At 40.6% G+C, this 15,114-nt stretch overlaps 1 protein-coding gene and 1 long non-coding RNA gene across 2 annotated transcripts; both read right to left on the bottom strand.

Moving 5' to 3' along the window:
• Nucleotides 1-5,857: 5,857 nt before the first annotated feature.
• Nucleotides 5,858-8,872, bottom strand: LOC130465876 (uncharacterized). The gene is made up of 2 exons (XM_056834693.1): nt 7,994-8,872; nt 5,858-7,806 (listed from the first exon to the last, which is right to left on the bottom strand). Exons 1-2 carry the CDS (start codon nt 8,633-8,635, stop codon nt 7,741-7,743), a joined length of 708 nt encoding a protein of 235 aa, XP_056690671.1. The 5' UTR covers nt 8,636-8,872; the 3' UTR covers nt 5,858-7,740.
• A 3,596-nt stretch (nt 8,873-12,468) lies between these two features.
• Nucleotides 12,469-14,772, bottom strand: LOC110793718 (uncharacterized). The gene is made up of 3 exons (XR_008925895.1): nt 14,462-14,772; nt 13,019-13,910; nt 12,469-12,909 (listed from the first exon to the last, which is right to left on the bottom strand). It is a non-coding gene; the product is annotated as an uncharacterized lncRNA (long non-coding RNA).
• Between the last annotated feature and the right edge of the window lie 342 nt (nt 14,773-15,114).

Raw genomic sequence — 15,114 nt, 5'->3', positions numbered from 1 at the left:
AAAACGAAAGAATGAAACAACGTCTTGTATCATTCAAGGAGTACAAGTTCTCCGACCAGACGCCCCCCATTGTTCATACTCAAGGTATATACGTCCCAAGAGTTTTGAAGCTCATTCGGGTTACACTTTACGTTAATTAGTAGGTTATGTTCAAGGAGACTCAAGACTCTACACAAGACATAAACAATCAAACAACTCAACAATGACACTTCATTTTTAATCCATTAGGACTTGTGATCAAACATAGACTCAAGTGAAATTACTCCCATTATTCCTTCTCAAAAACACTGTTTGAGATCACCCGACAATGCCTATTAACAAGCGAGGTGTGCCCTTAGCACGAATTGTCCTTAGTTCAATTCACATAGACTCTCTAAACATATTCTACACTTTGCGGTAGAATATCAATGCACTCCGGCAATATTCCGTAGGCTCAACATATGCTAGACGTCCCGTATTATAGCATAATAATAATAATAACTTGCATGCGCAACACTCATACATGTAAACCAACTTGAACAACATGCTTGACATAATTCAACGATTATAAAAGTACATAACATGATAGTTCAACATAATCTATAAAGCATACTCCAATTCATAACATGCTCGTTCACATAGATGAATTTCCAACACATAAGTTCACATGATTCGCATTCAATAAACTTCACAAAGTCCTCAAGGGATGGGTGGTCACCCTAGTCTTGTACGTACCTGGAATACCTAAGTACGGGGGCCACTGTGCGAATCACGACTCACTAGAAATCAACTCCTATAAACACAAAGGAGAAACTTAATTATTAATCATGTTAACTAAATTTCCAGAAACTATTTAAGAAACTAAAACCCTTGGTTTAATTAGAAATTGACCGTGATTCGTTAAATTAATAGTCTCAAATAGTCAACTCAAATCCTAGCATAAAAACATTGACTTTTTAGCTTTAAAATCATTAAAAATCAACTCTTTAAAGCTTATAACAAATCTGAAAATTTAAGTTGATTCCCATAATTTAAATCGTCATTAAATTATGTGAATCAATCGCTTGAACAATCGGAATTAAAATCCTACTAGTGGATCATTAATAAAATCATGTTTTGACCTTAAAAATTGACACTTTAATAAATCATTAAATCTGAAAATTATAATTCTTTGAATCAAAAACCAATCTCAGTACTCAATGGAGAGTCCAGCGTTTATCGCCTATTCAGGAACTAAGAACAACATTTCTCATTACTCAAAGGAGATTCCAACTTTCTAGAATATGTAATGAACAGGTTGCTAGTATGTAGAAAGATTATATCATACAATAATTCTATGAGTATTGGACCTGTGGAGCATATTACGACACTTGAGTAAACTAAACCATAAACTCAGTGTCACCTGCAAAGCCTTAAGAACTAAATTAATCCCCACATATGCTAGAACACTTTGCAATTTTGTAAGAAAGTTCACATATGATGATATGATATGAATACTTGAAGCATCCACCAAGTAATTAAGTTCACAAAGGAGATGATGATTGAATAGATACTGTAGACACCTACTTTTGTCCCCATTCCCGAAAGAGAAGGTTCGATGATGAAAGCATAAATCTCCACTTGACAACGCATCTCCTATAAAATAACGAATCTCGATCACCCCTTTTCATTTCACCCGAAACCTGCTATTTATGGAAACCTGCTAAAAATAGTAACTTCCGTAATGGATAGTTGTTAAAAGTGGCAAGTCATAAAAGATAGAAACCTGTCAGAATTAGGTGATGCACTCCAACATAAATCCTAAATGAGATAGAGATTACGAGAGAATCCTATTCCTAGTATGATTCGAAAATAAGAGTCACGTATTAATTAAAATCCTAACGAGCCTAGAGTTCGTAACGGGCCCAGACGCATTCCGTCACAAGGTTAATACGCACTAAAAGACTCGATTAAGTCTCAAACACTCCGGATTCTAGGAATCCGAATCTGACTAAGAAAACAGCCCAGATCCTATTTCAACGCCTGGCCCTGGGCGCTGAAATTACCTGGGACGTGTTCTTTCCTAATTCCTCGTGGATTAGAGCTCTACAATTCTATCTTTCCACGAACTCTTTTCTATAAATATAGCCCAAGTTCGACGTGAAAAAAGAACAACACACAATTATTATTCTGAGTATTGACTCCAACCCCTAAGCCTAAACCTCACGCTGCGGAATTGATCACGCGTTCTGTCGCAATCGATCCATAAATCGAACAGAACGTATCCTGTCCCGTAACTTGAGATTCGTTAAATAAAAGGAGAAATAGCAAAGTCAAAGTGGTTAGTTTTCTGAGAACCGTGATGCACCTCTCAAGGGTGCGTCGTAATGTGTCCCTTTTCCACGATTTAATGGCTTTCCTCGCCCTTTTATGAACTGTTAAACTAATTGAATCTGATTGTTCTATCACGCCTAATAAATATAATATTTTTGGGAAATTGGATTATCATGCTAGGTCCCTTAATACAATCTAAATCAGATAATCGCGCTCGATTTATTATTATATGTTGCATATTGTTAAAATCAACTCAGATTAGTTTAATAGTTAACACATGTCCCTTCAATTATTTATGCTGAGCTAGTAAGGATATCCTGCCTCTGGAGTTATCGAAGAGCGAGTACTCCTCTCGGTAGTTACAGTCCCCCGAACCCTCAATCTCTACCTTGCGGGTGTATGTTGAGAGATCCCCACACCAGGGATCACAAGGGAACCTACGGCCGTCGTGGTCAAACATAATTGCACTCCCTTTATGTCACGATAACCGGGTTTTGTCAGTTTTTCTCATTGTCGTTAAAAACTGAATGGCGACTCCTATATTACTAGTCAATTGGGTGTAAACTCACAGGAAATCCAATTACACTTGATTTGACAAAAAGAAGCGTCACACCCACGAGGGACGAGGTCACGCATTAGCCTCGTGCTTTTTCGACCCCCTCACAGTGGCGACTCCACTGGGGATAGTGAAGGAAATACTCGTGCTTGTAGGTAATCAAAATAGCCGAAGGGTGAAACGATCCTACCCCGCGTTTATTTCCCCATCAAGTTGGGACGACCTGAAAATCAGCATATTAATGTGAACGGACAGAACCGCATAACGAATCTTGGCTCCCTTGATGTTTCATCTCGGGAGTTGGGACTAAGGATACCCATCGCCAACCAGGGGGTGCATACGCTTCGAATGTTGTCCACTCGGCACTTTCGCTAGTAGTACACCCGTCCCAAACCCAATCGCTCGCCCATTAGGTCCCTCTCATTGGTGCATGCCCCCTTGGCTTACATCGTGATTGGCCTCTTGGCGAAATTCGTCTGTTAAAGACACTACCTCGACCGGGGCATGTGTTGGATCTGCGATAGAAGCGGTACCAAGCCAGACGCAAATAACTACCTATAGAAGCCTATCATGAACTACATGACATATTATTATTGCCTCATGATGGAATGTTAGTTATGTGTAGCGAAATATATGATTATGTGTGAAAAAATATCCTAGAAAAACCAACGACCTTAAAAATTGCCCAAAAATTCATAAACCAATTTGCCAAAGAGTTATACCGAAATACGTGTTCCGCAAACCCGGACGATCACCACAAAAATAAGCGACGCTCGGGATGGCCTGTAACGAATCCCACAAACGCTGCACAAACGCGTAAAGGACGTTATTAGGCAAGCCAGCAAAATCGAAGTCGCATAAACAAAAGTAGACGCAAACAGAAAACGAGAACCAGCCAGGGACGCATTTTCAACGCCCCTGGCTGGGCGCCAGAATTTCTCACGCCCTACGCTGGGCACTGAAGTTGCTGCTTGGCCTTCTGGTCAGGCGCAACAGCCTCGGTGCCCGCGCAAAAGGAAAATACGTAGCACAAAAAAAAACGTTCCTTAAAAAAAAAAAAAATGCTACGAGGGCGTAAGAAAAAGCACTCGATTCTAGAAGCGACTTAGAAAAAAAAAAATAAAAAAAGAAAAAACTCTTTGCGTCGTTGTTAGGCCTCCTACGACGACAATGCTTGGCACCAAAACCGAACATGCTAATAACTATGAATGTCACACGGGCAAGTGTTTCGAAAATCCAAAGAATGACCAAAAAACCAAAGAGTGTACCAATAAAAGAAAGAGCGAAAAAACCAATAGAGAGAGTCAAAGTCTAGACTAAGTAATGCTTGAAACTTTGGGGCCTAAACTTTAGCTTATCTTATGCATAGGACTGGTCCTGCCACTTGGTGCCAATCTGAAAATCAAAGGTTAGTGCGTCTCGAAGCTACATCACCAACGCAAGGTTTAGTAACTCCAAGCTCCATGCGTCATTCCCCATTTCAAGGATCTCCGCTCCCCCAAACTCGATTCGCACCCTCAAACATGTCTATAGAAGAGGTACAGAACCAAATAACCCAAATGACCCTGCTCGTGAACCAACTAAAAATGGAAAACGAATCCTTAGCGGCTACGCAAGCCAAACATTTTGCATTACTGGTCATTTGGCCTCCTGGAACCGAATTAGCCCAAAAATTCATTGACAATCTGGACCCAACTTACAAACAGCATCTTAGATACTTGAACCTTGATACCTTCAAGAGGGTTTATGATATGGGAATAAAGATCGAGGATGACCTCACAAAAACAGTACAAAGCAAACCTGCATACAAGAGTAGCACCTACCGCAGGGGCCCCATGCCCCAAGCCCAAAAGGTCCATGCTGTAACCCGAAGGAGCCCGGGAAGGTGGACCCGAAATCGAAAGTTTGCCCCACTCGGGTCGACTCTAGTACAAGCTTTCCAAAGACTAACCAATCAGGGAAAACTAAGGCCCATAGGCCCCACACCCGACCCTTCAGTAAAAAATAAGCACTGGGTCGAGGGCGCTCGCTGCGAGTTCCATCAAGGGAATGGGCATGATACTGAAAACTGCTGGACACTAAAAAACATGATCCAGGATATGATAGAGGAAATAATACCTCTCCCCAACGTTGGCAAACCCAACAACAACAAGAGCCCACTCGACTCTTGTCACATCTCTCTCGACCTACCAGACAATGAGAACTTCGACCCTACGGTGTACATTACACCTCAAGGTGCACCACTCGCTGTGGTCCCTATGGATCGAATCGAGAGAGAAGTATGCGATGTGTGGGATGATGATGCTGAAGATATCTACCTGTCTCAAGAATCGGGCCAGGACCTCTTTACTGAAACTTGGCCCAGAATTGAAGTTTCCCACGACTGCCACACCTTGGATGAGGCACCCCACCTCACCAAGACTAAAATAGCTGAAATATTGGACAACCAGGCTCTATGGACATTGTTTAACGAATCGAGGCCTATGGAGGACGAGACTGTGATGACTACCCTAGCTTTACAAGATGAAGGTTTCGATCCAACCCGGTTAATCTCTCCGGCATCAACACTAGAAGAGATCAAGAACGGATGGGTGAAGACATATCAGTGGGTCAATGCAGAAGGAATAGAATTCAAGATGAGTACCGGTGAAGGACCAAGATTTTACGAGACTAAACCCAAGGCTTGAGCCATATAGAACACCTTAGTAAAAAGCACCTAGTAGTTCTTTAGATTGGTAGAAAAAAAAAATAAAGGCTTTAGATGGTCCTAAGACCCCTTAGATTATAGGTCAATTTTATTTCAGTGTGTTTCCCTTACTTCCCAAATTAATAAAGGCGTAAGATTTCTCCTAAAAAACTTTCATTCTAACACTAAATAAAGCACCAAACGTACTTGCAAAGAGGCGGCCCACTTTAGGCCCAACAGCAAGGCCCACTCGGTCTTGAAGTCGTGACATGGAAACCAATTCCCGAAATCCACAAAATAAACCGTACCATCCCCTTCATATCTCCAAGACATAAAAAGTCAACCCGTGTAATCATAAAGGTCAACCCATGCAACCCAAAGAAATCAAAGGAAATCAAATCCAAAACAAATGCAAATGTTGCTTAAAAAAGGAAATTAATAAAATGTAACCCCACCATACCCTTCATTAACACACACCTCAACCCACCCAAAAGCTTACACAAAGATCTTCATATCTTCCGCACCCTAACTCCATTTTCAAAGCCGTTTCGAGTCACGAATAGAAAAAATTAATCCGGACAAAAATGCGTATTACGCTAACAGTCAAAAAAGCCTCCGAAATAGCCTCAAAATTGATTTTAAATACGAGCAAAAAGCAAAGTACAAAACGAAGAAAAAAAGAAATTAATGCAAGAACATGTGAAGCAAAGCGTCAAAAGCGACCGCCAGAAATCATTTTCAGCGCCCAGGGCTGGGCGCCGAAATCTTTGACGCCCCAGCCTGGGCGCTGAAACTCTCTGCCTGCCTAAATTTTTTTTCCAGAAGTGCTCGTCATTTTATCCGCACATAACGGAAAAATAACGAACACTTGGGGGGTACAGCACGTATCCAAATAGGCTTACCAAAAAAAAAATATAGCCGTACAAAAAAATAACATAATACGCGGCTTACGGCAAAAAAAAGCGGCAGACGAAAATAATGATAATACTTCACTCATTTGACCGATTAAGTAATATGCTTCCACCTCAGGGCATATCTATTAAAATCCGGCATCCTAGAATTTATTCTAGCTAGAACTACGCGCGACCTGATTCTGACAAGATACGTAGGCAATCCTTACCAAGGATTCGGTCCAATAAAAAAAAACATATATACATTGTGCAAAAAGTGTTAGACAAAAAATGAAAATAAAATACGCCTTTATTAAAAAATAATAAGAAGGAAAACAAAGTGCTAAGGAATGAAAAACAAACACAACTGAAATAAATAAAGGGCAGCTACACCCTAGCAAGAACTACACTACTCTAGTTCTTCCGGATCATCAAATAAAGTCTTGTAGAGGGCAACGTTCGCAGGATCCACCCCTACAGTCTTCTGCGCTGCCCCTATATCAATCTCGATAAGAACTGGCTCCTGGACACTAACTTCCAAAGACGCCAAGGCTTCAGAAACATTCTCGGTTATAGCCCGCTCAGCCTCAAGGGCACAGACAATGGTAGGGGAAGGATTATCAACATCAACTGGATTACTGTTTCTACTGGCGGTTGAGCCTTCCTAACCCATACATTGTTCCGGCGACGATCTCCGCGAGAGCCTGCATTTCCTTTAACAACGGCAGGCCCCTTCATGTTAGGCATCTTCTTGGGCCTTGAACTAGAACGGGGAGGAACTTCCTTTCGCTTTCGATCAGGACGAGCTTTCACAGTTTTAATACCATGGGTGCGAGGATTGGCAGAATCACGGCCCTCATATCTAACCCGAATACGAGGTATCAAAAGCTCAGCCGGCTCCCCATTACGAGCCTTGGTCCTCACAGCCTTATCATCGGAGCTCATCCACAACTTGTAGTTTTCAGAAAGACCCACAAAGCCATTTGTAGCTACGGCCCAACGCGGGAGACCATCATAATACTTAGCCCATGCTTGAACCTGTGCTTGTGAAAAGGCCGCTACTTTAGGTGGTACCGTATCAGAAAAGGGGATAGTCTGCCTTAAACCGTATTGACGCATGACTCGGTAAGGGAAGATATAAATGGGCCGAGATAGCCCCAACAAGGAAACATAAACCGATACATCAGAACCCCCCGTCATAGTAGTCAAACCCCACCACGGTACCACCCACTTAATAGAACAGATACCATGAGTAAAAAAGGAGGCCCACTCGGCCTCGTCTTGGCCTCGGTGCAAATATTTTCGGTTACCCAAGGCTATAGGGCGATAATGTTTAGGATCGGCAGGAGTTTCCAAAAGCCTAGTCGTTCCATGAGCCAAATCTGCAAAAAACGGGTACGATCAGATCAAAAAAATAATAAACGGTTCCTGGGGCGCAGTTTCAACGCCCAGGGCCAGGCGCCGAAAATCCTAGCGCCCAGTCCTGGGCGCTGAAAATCAGCTCCAATGCGGGGCGAATAAAAAATATACAAAAAAAACGTATATGTGCGCAAGGAAAAGATCGATTACCTGCAGCAATTGGGGGCTCCCCTTAAAATATTCAGATTTGGCAACCTTCTTCAGCTCATCCGCACTCATCAAAGTCTCGGCAACAACCAACGGCATAATAGAATAGCAACTTTCCATCTGGCTAATCAAGGGGATCAACCTTATGTCACCGAACTCGCCATTATTATTCGACAGCAAATAATGATTCAACAAGCAAAATACAAGGGCCCGAATGTTCAATTTCTGTTCGGTCATATTTTTACTAGGCCTAAAATGATGTTTTACAAGTTTTGCCAAATTAACCTCATCACCTACAACAATCTCAGCAAGCATGTTAGCATCTAGTCTTAGGAAAGCCCCTATGGTTGTTTTACCCTCTTCAATGGTGCCAGGAGTGGCAGGAGTAGCATTAGTAGGATAACCAAGGATCGCAGCAAATTCATCTGGCAAAGGACATATTTCGTTGCCCCGAAAAATAAAAACATGATGATCGGAATCCCAAAAGCTTAGGGCTGCATGCAGAAAGTTGTAATCAATATTAATTTGTTGTAAGCCTAAAAGTGCCTCTAAGTGGTATTCTTTCAACAAAGCCTTTTCTGTAGGAGTAAGGGCTCGTAGCCAACGCCTAACAGCCCGTTGGCGTGAGAAAGGAGGAATCGACATGACAAAAGCAAGGAGTAATTAAAACGCAACAATTACAAGAGAGAAGGAAATTGAGAGTGATGGGAAATAGGGACGTATCTAGCCCCTATATATAGCTGAAGACATCAAGTGACATCCTGATCCCATTGGGAAACGCGTTAAGAAATCCGAAAATCAAAATTCGCCAGGAAAGGACTTTCAGCGCCCATGGCTGGGCGCCGGAATAATTAACGCCTAGCCTTGGGCGCCGAAAATGCAGCCCAAGGCCCAGATTTCACAAAACGCGGAACAGGATAGGACTTAAAACCGTGTTGCTAGACACGAGGCCCTATTGCATTAAGATCAATCCCAAAAGCACCTTTAGCACCCAAATAGCAAAAATGAATGTTAAAACTTGATCGAAACTTAGACTTGTCTCAAGGAATATATGTGTACACTTTTCAAAACAAATATGAGCAAAATAAATATCAAAGTCATTCTTCGAAACACCAAAAAAAAAAAATCGTTAAGTCGTTGGTTTCTCAAAATAAAAAATGTTTGTCTGTCAAAAGATTAATCCGGGCCAAGCCAAACCGGATGTTATGGGAAATAAACTTTGTCGCCCGAAAACTGAAGTCGCACTCCACGACTTCACCAAAATAGCACACCACTATAAAGGTCGCTCGCACATACGAGCGCGACCCCAAACATGATTAAAAGACGTTATAAACATCCCTCTCTTGGCGAAAAATGACCGACAAGCCCAAGTGCTCGGGGGCTCGCGAAAAAATATATACTCCAACAAAGAGTGCGCGGAGTTAAAATCATATTCCCGGACTACGCTATATACAGTCCCATGTCTGGATAAACTAAAGAAAAACGGACTTCGATCTCAGAGCAAAGGTCGCCGTTGATACTTGTACGTGGTCCTCTGATCAAAGACCCAAGTGGTGGCAAAATCGAGCCATAAAGACTAGCTCAAAAACCACGAAAGAAGATGACCACAAAGCAATGGTCCGTCTAAGCACGTTGTCAACCCATATTCAGGTTACAACGAAAATCCGAGCATCCCTCGAAAGAATTCGCTCCTGCGAGAATGAATAAGAAAAGAAATTCTCAAAAGAAATCACAAGAACCAATGAAATAGGGACTTGCCCACCTCAATTGGGCAAGATCACGCCACGAACCGCGCGAGTTCCAAATCGAATAACGAATTCATGGACGTCCACCCTCAACGGACAAGGCTCTCCATCTTCAGCCGGCGGGGTCTGCGTCACTAGCCGCGCAGGTCCTTAGTCGTTGCAGCGATAACTTTTCTGGTTTTCCGTTTTTCCAAAAAAGCGATGTGAGTAGCTTTCCTTTTTTTAAAGGATTGGTTTTCCGTTTTTCCAAAAAAACGATGTGAGTAGCTTTCTTTTTTTTAGGATTGGTTTTCCGGTTTTCCAAAAAAGCGATGTGAGTAGCTTTCCTTTTTTAAAGGATTGGTTTTCCGTTTTTCCAAAAAAGCGATGTGAGTAGCTTTCCTTTTTTTAAAGGATTGGTTTTCCGTTTTTCCAAAAAAGCGATGTGAGTAGCTTTCCCTTTAAAATATTGGTTTTCCGTTTTTCCAAAAAAAAAAAAAGGCGATGTGAGTAGTTTTCCTTTTTTCCAAAAATTAAAGGATTGGTTTTCCGTTTTTTTCAAAAAAAGAACGATGTGCTGGATTTTCCTTCGTTTTACGTCCCATAAAAACAAGGGGGTTTTCTCGTTTAGCTAACCCTGAAAATGAGAATCTTTAAAAACATTTTTACCTCGTGATTGGGCTTGGCAAGGCCCAATTACACTTTATAGCTTTGATTTCGAAAACATCAAGTAGCTACTCCCAATGACAAAGTGAGGGAGTTTTCTACGCCTCTTTGGATACTTCCAATGACAAAGTGAGGGAGTTTCTATACTATCCGTTGACAAATCCCAATGACACGTGAGGGATATGTCGACACTTCAAGTGATGACCCTTAAGTCAAATGTTATCAGTCGGGGGCTCGTGAGACCCTCGCAAAAAACAGGTCACCATGGCTTGTGTGATGCACTCCGTCTAGTACTTTGACCATCGTCTTACTCCAAGACTTAGTCAAAGTGGGGGCTAACTGTAGACACCTACTTTTGTCCCCATTCCCGAAAGTGAAGGTTCGATGATGAAAGCATAAATCTCCAATTGACAACGCATCTCCTATAAAATAACGAATCTCGATCACCCCTTTTCATTTCACCCGAAACCTGCTATTTATAGGAACCTACTATTTATGGAAACTTGCTAAAAATAGTAACTGCCGTAATGGGTAGTTGTTAAAAGTGGCAAGTCATAAAAGATAGAAACCTGTCAGAATTAGGTGATGCACTCCAACATAAATCCTAAATGAGATAGAGATTACAATCCTATTCCTAGTATGATTCGAAAATAAGAGTCACGTATTAATTAAAATCCTAACGAGCCTAGAGTTCGTAACGGGCCCAAACGCATTTCGTCACAAGGTTAATACGCACTAAAAGACTCGATTAAGTCTCAAACACTCCGGATTCTAGGAATCCGAATCTGACTAAGAAAACAGCCCAGATCCTATTTCAACGCCTGGCTCTGGGCGCCGAAATCTTCGGCGCCCAGGCCTGGGCGCTGAAATTACCTGGGACGTGTTCTTTCCTAATTCCTCGTGGATTAGAGCTCTACAATTCTATCTTTCGACGAACTCTTTTCTATAAATATAGCCCAAGTTCGACGTGAAAAAAGAACAACACACAATTATTATTCTGAGTATTGACTCCAACCCCTAAGCCTAAGCCTCATGCTGCGGAATTGATCACGCTTTCTGTTGCAATCGATCCATAAATCGAACAGAACGTATCCTCCCCATCAATTGGTGCTGTATTGAGGTATATTGCGAAAGATTGGCCCCAAATTAGTAAACGGCTTGATTCCTTTTCGCGAGTTTTCGCTAGGAATCATCATGTCGATTGCTTTCGTTGGAGAAATCAGGGTTCTTTTTAAGGTTGCAAGTAGGGCTTCAGAAAGTCAGCGTAGATTGTTATTAAGCTTGACTTATTTTAGGGATTTGAAACCCTAGGCCCGGCCTACAAATAGAAAAAAAAAAGGCTAGCGGTATCATCGGACGATGATGGTGACTCGCCGGCAAATGTGGCCCCGGTGCCGGTACCTGCTGCGGGAAGGAAATGTCCCGTAACTTGAGATTCGTTAAATAAAAGGAGAAATAGCAAAGTCAAAGTGGTTAGTTTTCTGAGAACCGTGACGCACCTCTCAAGGGTGCGTCGTAATGTGTCCCTTTTCCATGATTTAATTTCTTTCCTCGCCCTTTTATGATATGTTAAACTAATTGAATCTGATTGTTCTATCACGCCTAATAAATATAATATTTTTGGGAAATCGGATTATCATGCTAGGTCCCTTAATACAATCTAAATCAGATAATCGCGCTCGAATTAGTATTATATGTTGCATATTGTTAAAATCAACTCAGATTAGTTTAATAGTTAACACATGTCCCTTCAATTATTTATGCTGAGCTAGTAAGGATATCCTGCCTCTGGAGTTATCGAAGAGCGAGTACTCCTCTCGGTAGTTACAGTCCCCCGAACCCTCAATCTCTACCTTGCGGGTGTATGTTGAGAGATCCCCACACCAGGGATCACAAGGGAACCTACGGCCGTCGTGGTCAAACATAATTGCACTCCCTTTATGTCACGATAACCGGGTTTTGTCAGTTTTTCTCATTGTCGTTAAAAACTGAATGGCGACTCCTATATTACTAGTCAATTGGGTGTAAACTCACAGGAAATCCAATTACACTTGATTTGACAAAAAGAAGCGTCACACCCACGAGGGACGAGGTCACGCATTAGCCTCGTGCTTTTTCGACCCCCTCAAAGATACAGATGTCGAACTAATACATTAGTAAATCAGATACTTGTTGTGGAGCAACATGAGTCGGGTGGATTTTATTTTTAGTATTGAATGGAAACATAAACATGATACTATGATAGGTAACAAAACATCGGTTTAAGAGTAACTTCAATATTAGTCTATTAAGGAAATTTTTGGTATAGTACTATGTTACATCATATGGGTACTATACTAAAAGTTTCAAATGTGGAAACATGAATTTATTTTCATTATATTATTGAAGTTGATCTACTGAAGAAAACATTCAAGCAGGTTGAAGAACATTCGTTTACTGACCAGAAGAAAGAGAATCATTAAAGTACCTATGAAATTAAAGCAAGATATCCACCATGAAGGTTAGGGTGCACAGTGAGGTCATCAGCAACTGTAACATAACACAATTACAATTATAAGTGATATATTCAAAACTGAAACAGTTATAACCTAGTTCAAAAGTGTGTTTCAGAACATCAGACTAGCCAAGGAAGATTTACGAGTTAATTTTAGAGGTCAAAACTGATACTGATCAGCATAGCAACTGATTGAACCAATGAGAAGAAAGTTGTAATATTCTCTCCAAATGAAATGCTCACAAAACAGAAAATTCCAAGTTGATGCCCTGTTAAGTATTTACCTAGTCGAGCTCCCAGCCTTTTGCACTCCTGATCTTAAAAAATTTGAGCAAGGAAACATGATTCAATAATATAAAACTAAATAAATATAAACTCCAATAAAAAAGAGAACAGAGACATAAAGTTATTTTATAGAGGCAGACAACTAGACAAGTTTACCGGTCACTGAAAAGTTTTAGTGAGACTGAGACCAGAACATGAGTGTTGTTTCTTGCCTGTAGTACAAGTAAGATCAAATGACGAAAAATAGCTATCAATATCCACGACAAACGAGTATGGTCTTGCAGTAGCTAGATTTTACTTATATAGCTTATCTTTTAGGAAAATCAGAAGAGATGAGAATAATGAAATACCTGCATGACTGAAACTAGTGATATTCTGGGTCCAGTAAGTGTCGGGGCACTTGATAACTACTGAATATTATTATTAGTAGTTAATAGAAACAAGAGAAGAAAAACACTACATACAGTAATCGACACATAGATGACCCTCCAACAGCACAATCAATTGATGCACATTCAACTGCCCCCCCCCCCCCCCAAAATTATTATATGCAGATGTATAAGTCTTAACTAGAGATATGTAAGATGATCTACGATGTTCAACAGATCAACAAGACTGGAATGGACTTGCCTCTATTTTCTTGGTCCCTAAGATGACATCTGATCCGATAAACTCATCATTGGCAATCGGGGTGTGGTCACCTTCAAAATCTGACAACGCATAGCTTGTGTGATCTATAAGCTGCAAGATCCTACAGCCATACAAAAATCAAAGCAGGAAGAAAGTGGTAGATTGCTCGATAAACAAAAACACAACACACAAAATAAGATTGCACTTGCTTATTTGTAGGTTCAAACGGATAGCCTAAAGTTCATCAATGCACCTGCACTGAAGCTATCTAAAAAACACAAAACCTAAGTGCAATCAACAAAAGAAAAATTATTTGGGGGGGGGGGGGGGGGGGACTGATAAGAATACAAGGTTGAAGAAGCTAATACAATGTATAGCAAAAACTCAGCAAAACACTAGAAATTCGGGGAGGAAGACTTTGAGAAATAATTCAATAAACAACGACGACAAACCACCAAATTTACCAAATTGGGGATAAACTAAAAAATTATTCGAACTTTGAAAGAATCCTAAATAAACCCTAGAAATTTGGGGGAAAAAATTAAGGCGCGGGAGAAAAGGAGAAAATTGCCCGAGGAACTTTGAGACGCCTTACGAACGGATTAGTTAATGATTTCTAGCCAATGGAACTATAGAGCTCCGATTCCAAGGAATTGGTAGATAAGGGATCACCTTTGATGGCGGAATGAAGGGTGTTGATTGCTCGGACTTGTTGAGATTGACGTCGTTAAAACACCAGTGAATTTGGCGTTGCTCATGGAACTGATTAATTGGAATGGATTTGTGGAGCAGGGAGTTCATCCATTGAAGAGTAGGGATCGGAGTTGGGAAGAAGTTGAAGGAGAGTGGAAATTTGTGTGCTTCATTATTTTTCTTTTCTTTTTTCTAATTATTCACTAGAGAGGTAGCCCGCCATTCCCAAAAATTATAGATGTGCGGAAGCCCGCCATTCTCAATTTTAATCCCGCTTTTATAAAAATCTAAGGGTTTTGTTTTTTAGATTTTTAAAAGTTAAAAATTTAAAAGATAAGTGTTTATAACTAGGGGTGAGATAAACAATTGAGTATTCGGTTTTAAACTTGGAATGGATTAAATTGGGTATTCGGTCTTTCGAGTTGTTTAAACTATGGTATAAAGAGTACCATGCTGCATTTTAATATTTAACTAAAAAATCAAACGTAACTTGTTTGAACAAATGAATCTTATTCGATATCACATATGGAGTACTTAAGTATTTAATTGAATAATAAAATATTACTTTATCTGAACTAATAAGTAACTTATATATTTTGTTACTCTCTTTGTTGTTATGTTGTTTGAACTTA

This window comes from Spinacia oleracea, chromosome 1 (genome assembly GCF_020520425.1).
Source record: "Spinacia oleracea cultivar Varoflay chromosome 1, BTI_SOV_V1, whole genome shotgun sequence".
Lineage (NCBI taxonomy): Eukaryota > Viridiplantae > Streptophyta > Magnoliopsida > Caryophyllales > Amaranthaceae > Spinacia > Spinacia oleracea.
Note: the sequence above shows the minus strand (reverse complement) of the source record. Positions and strands in the feature narration are given on the sequence as shown.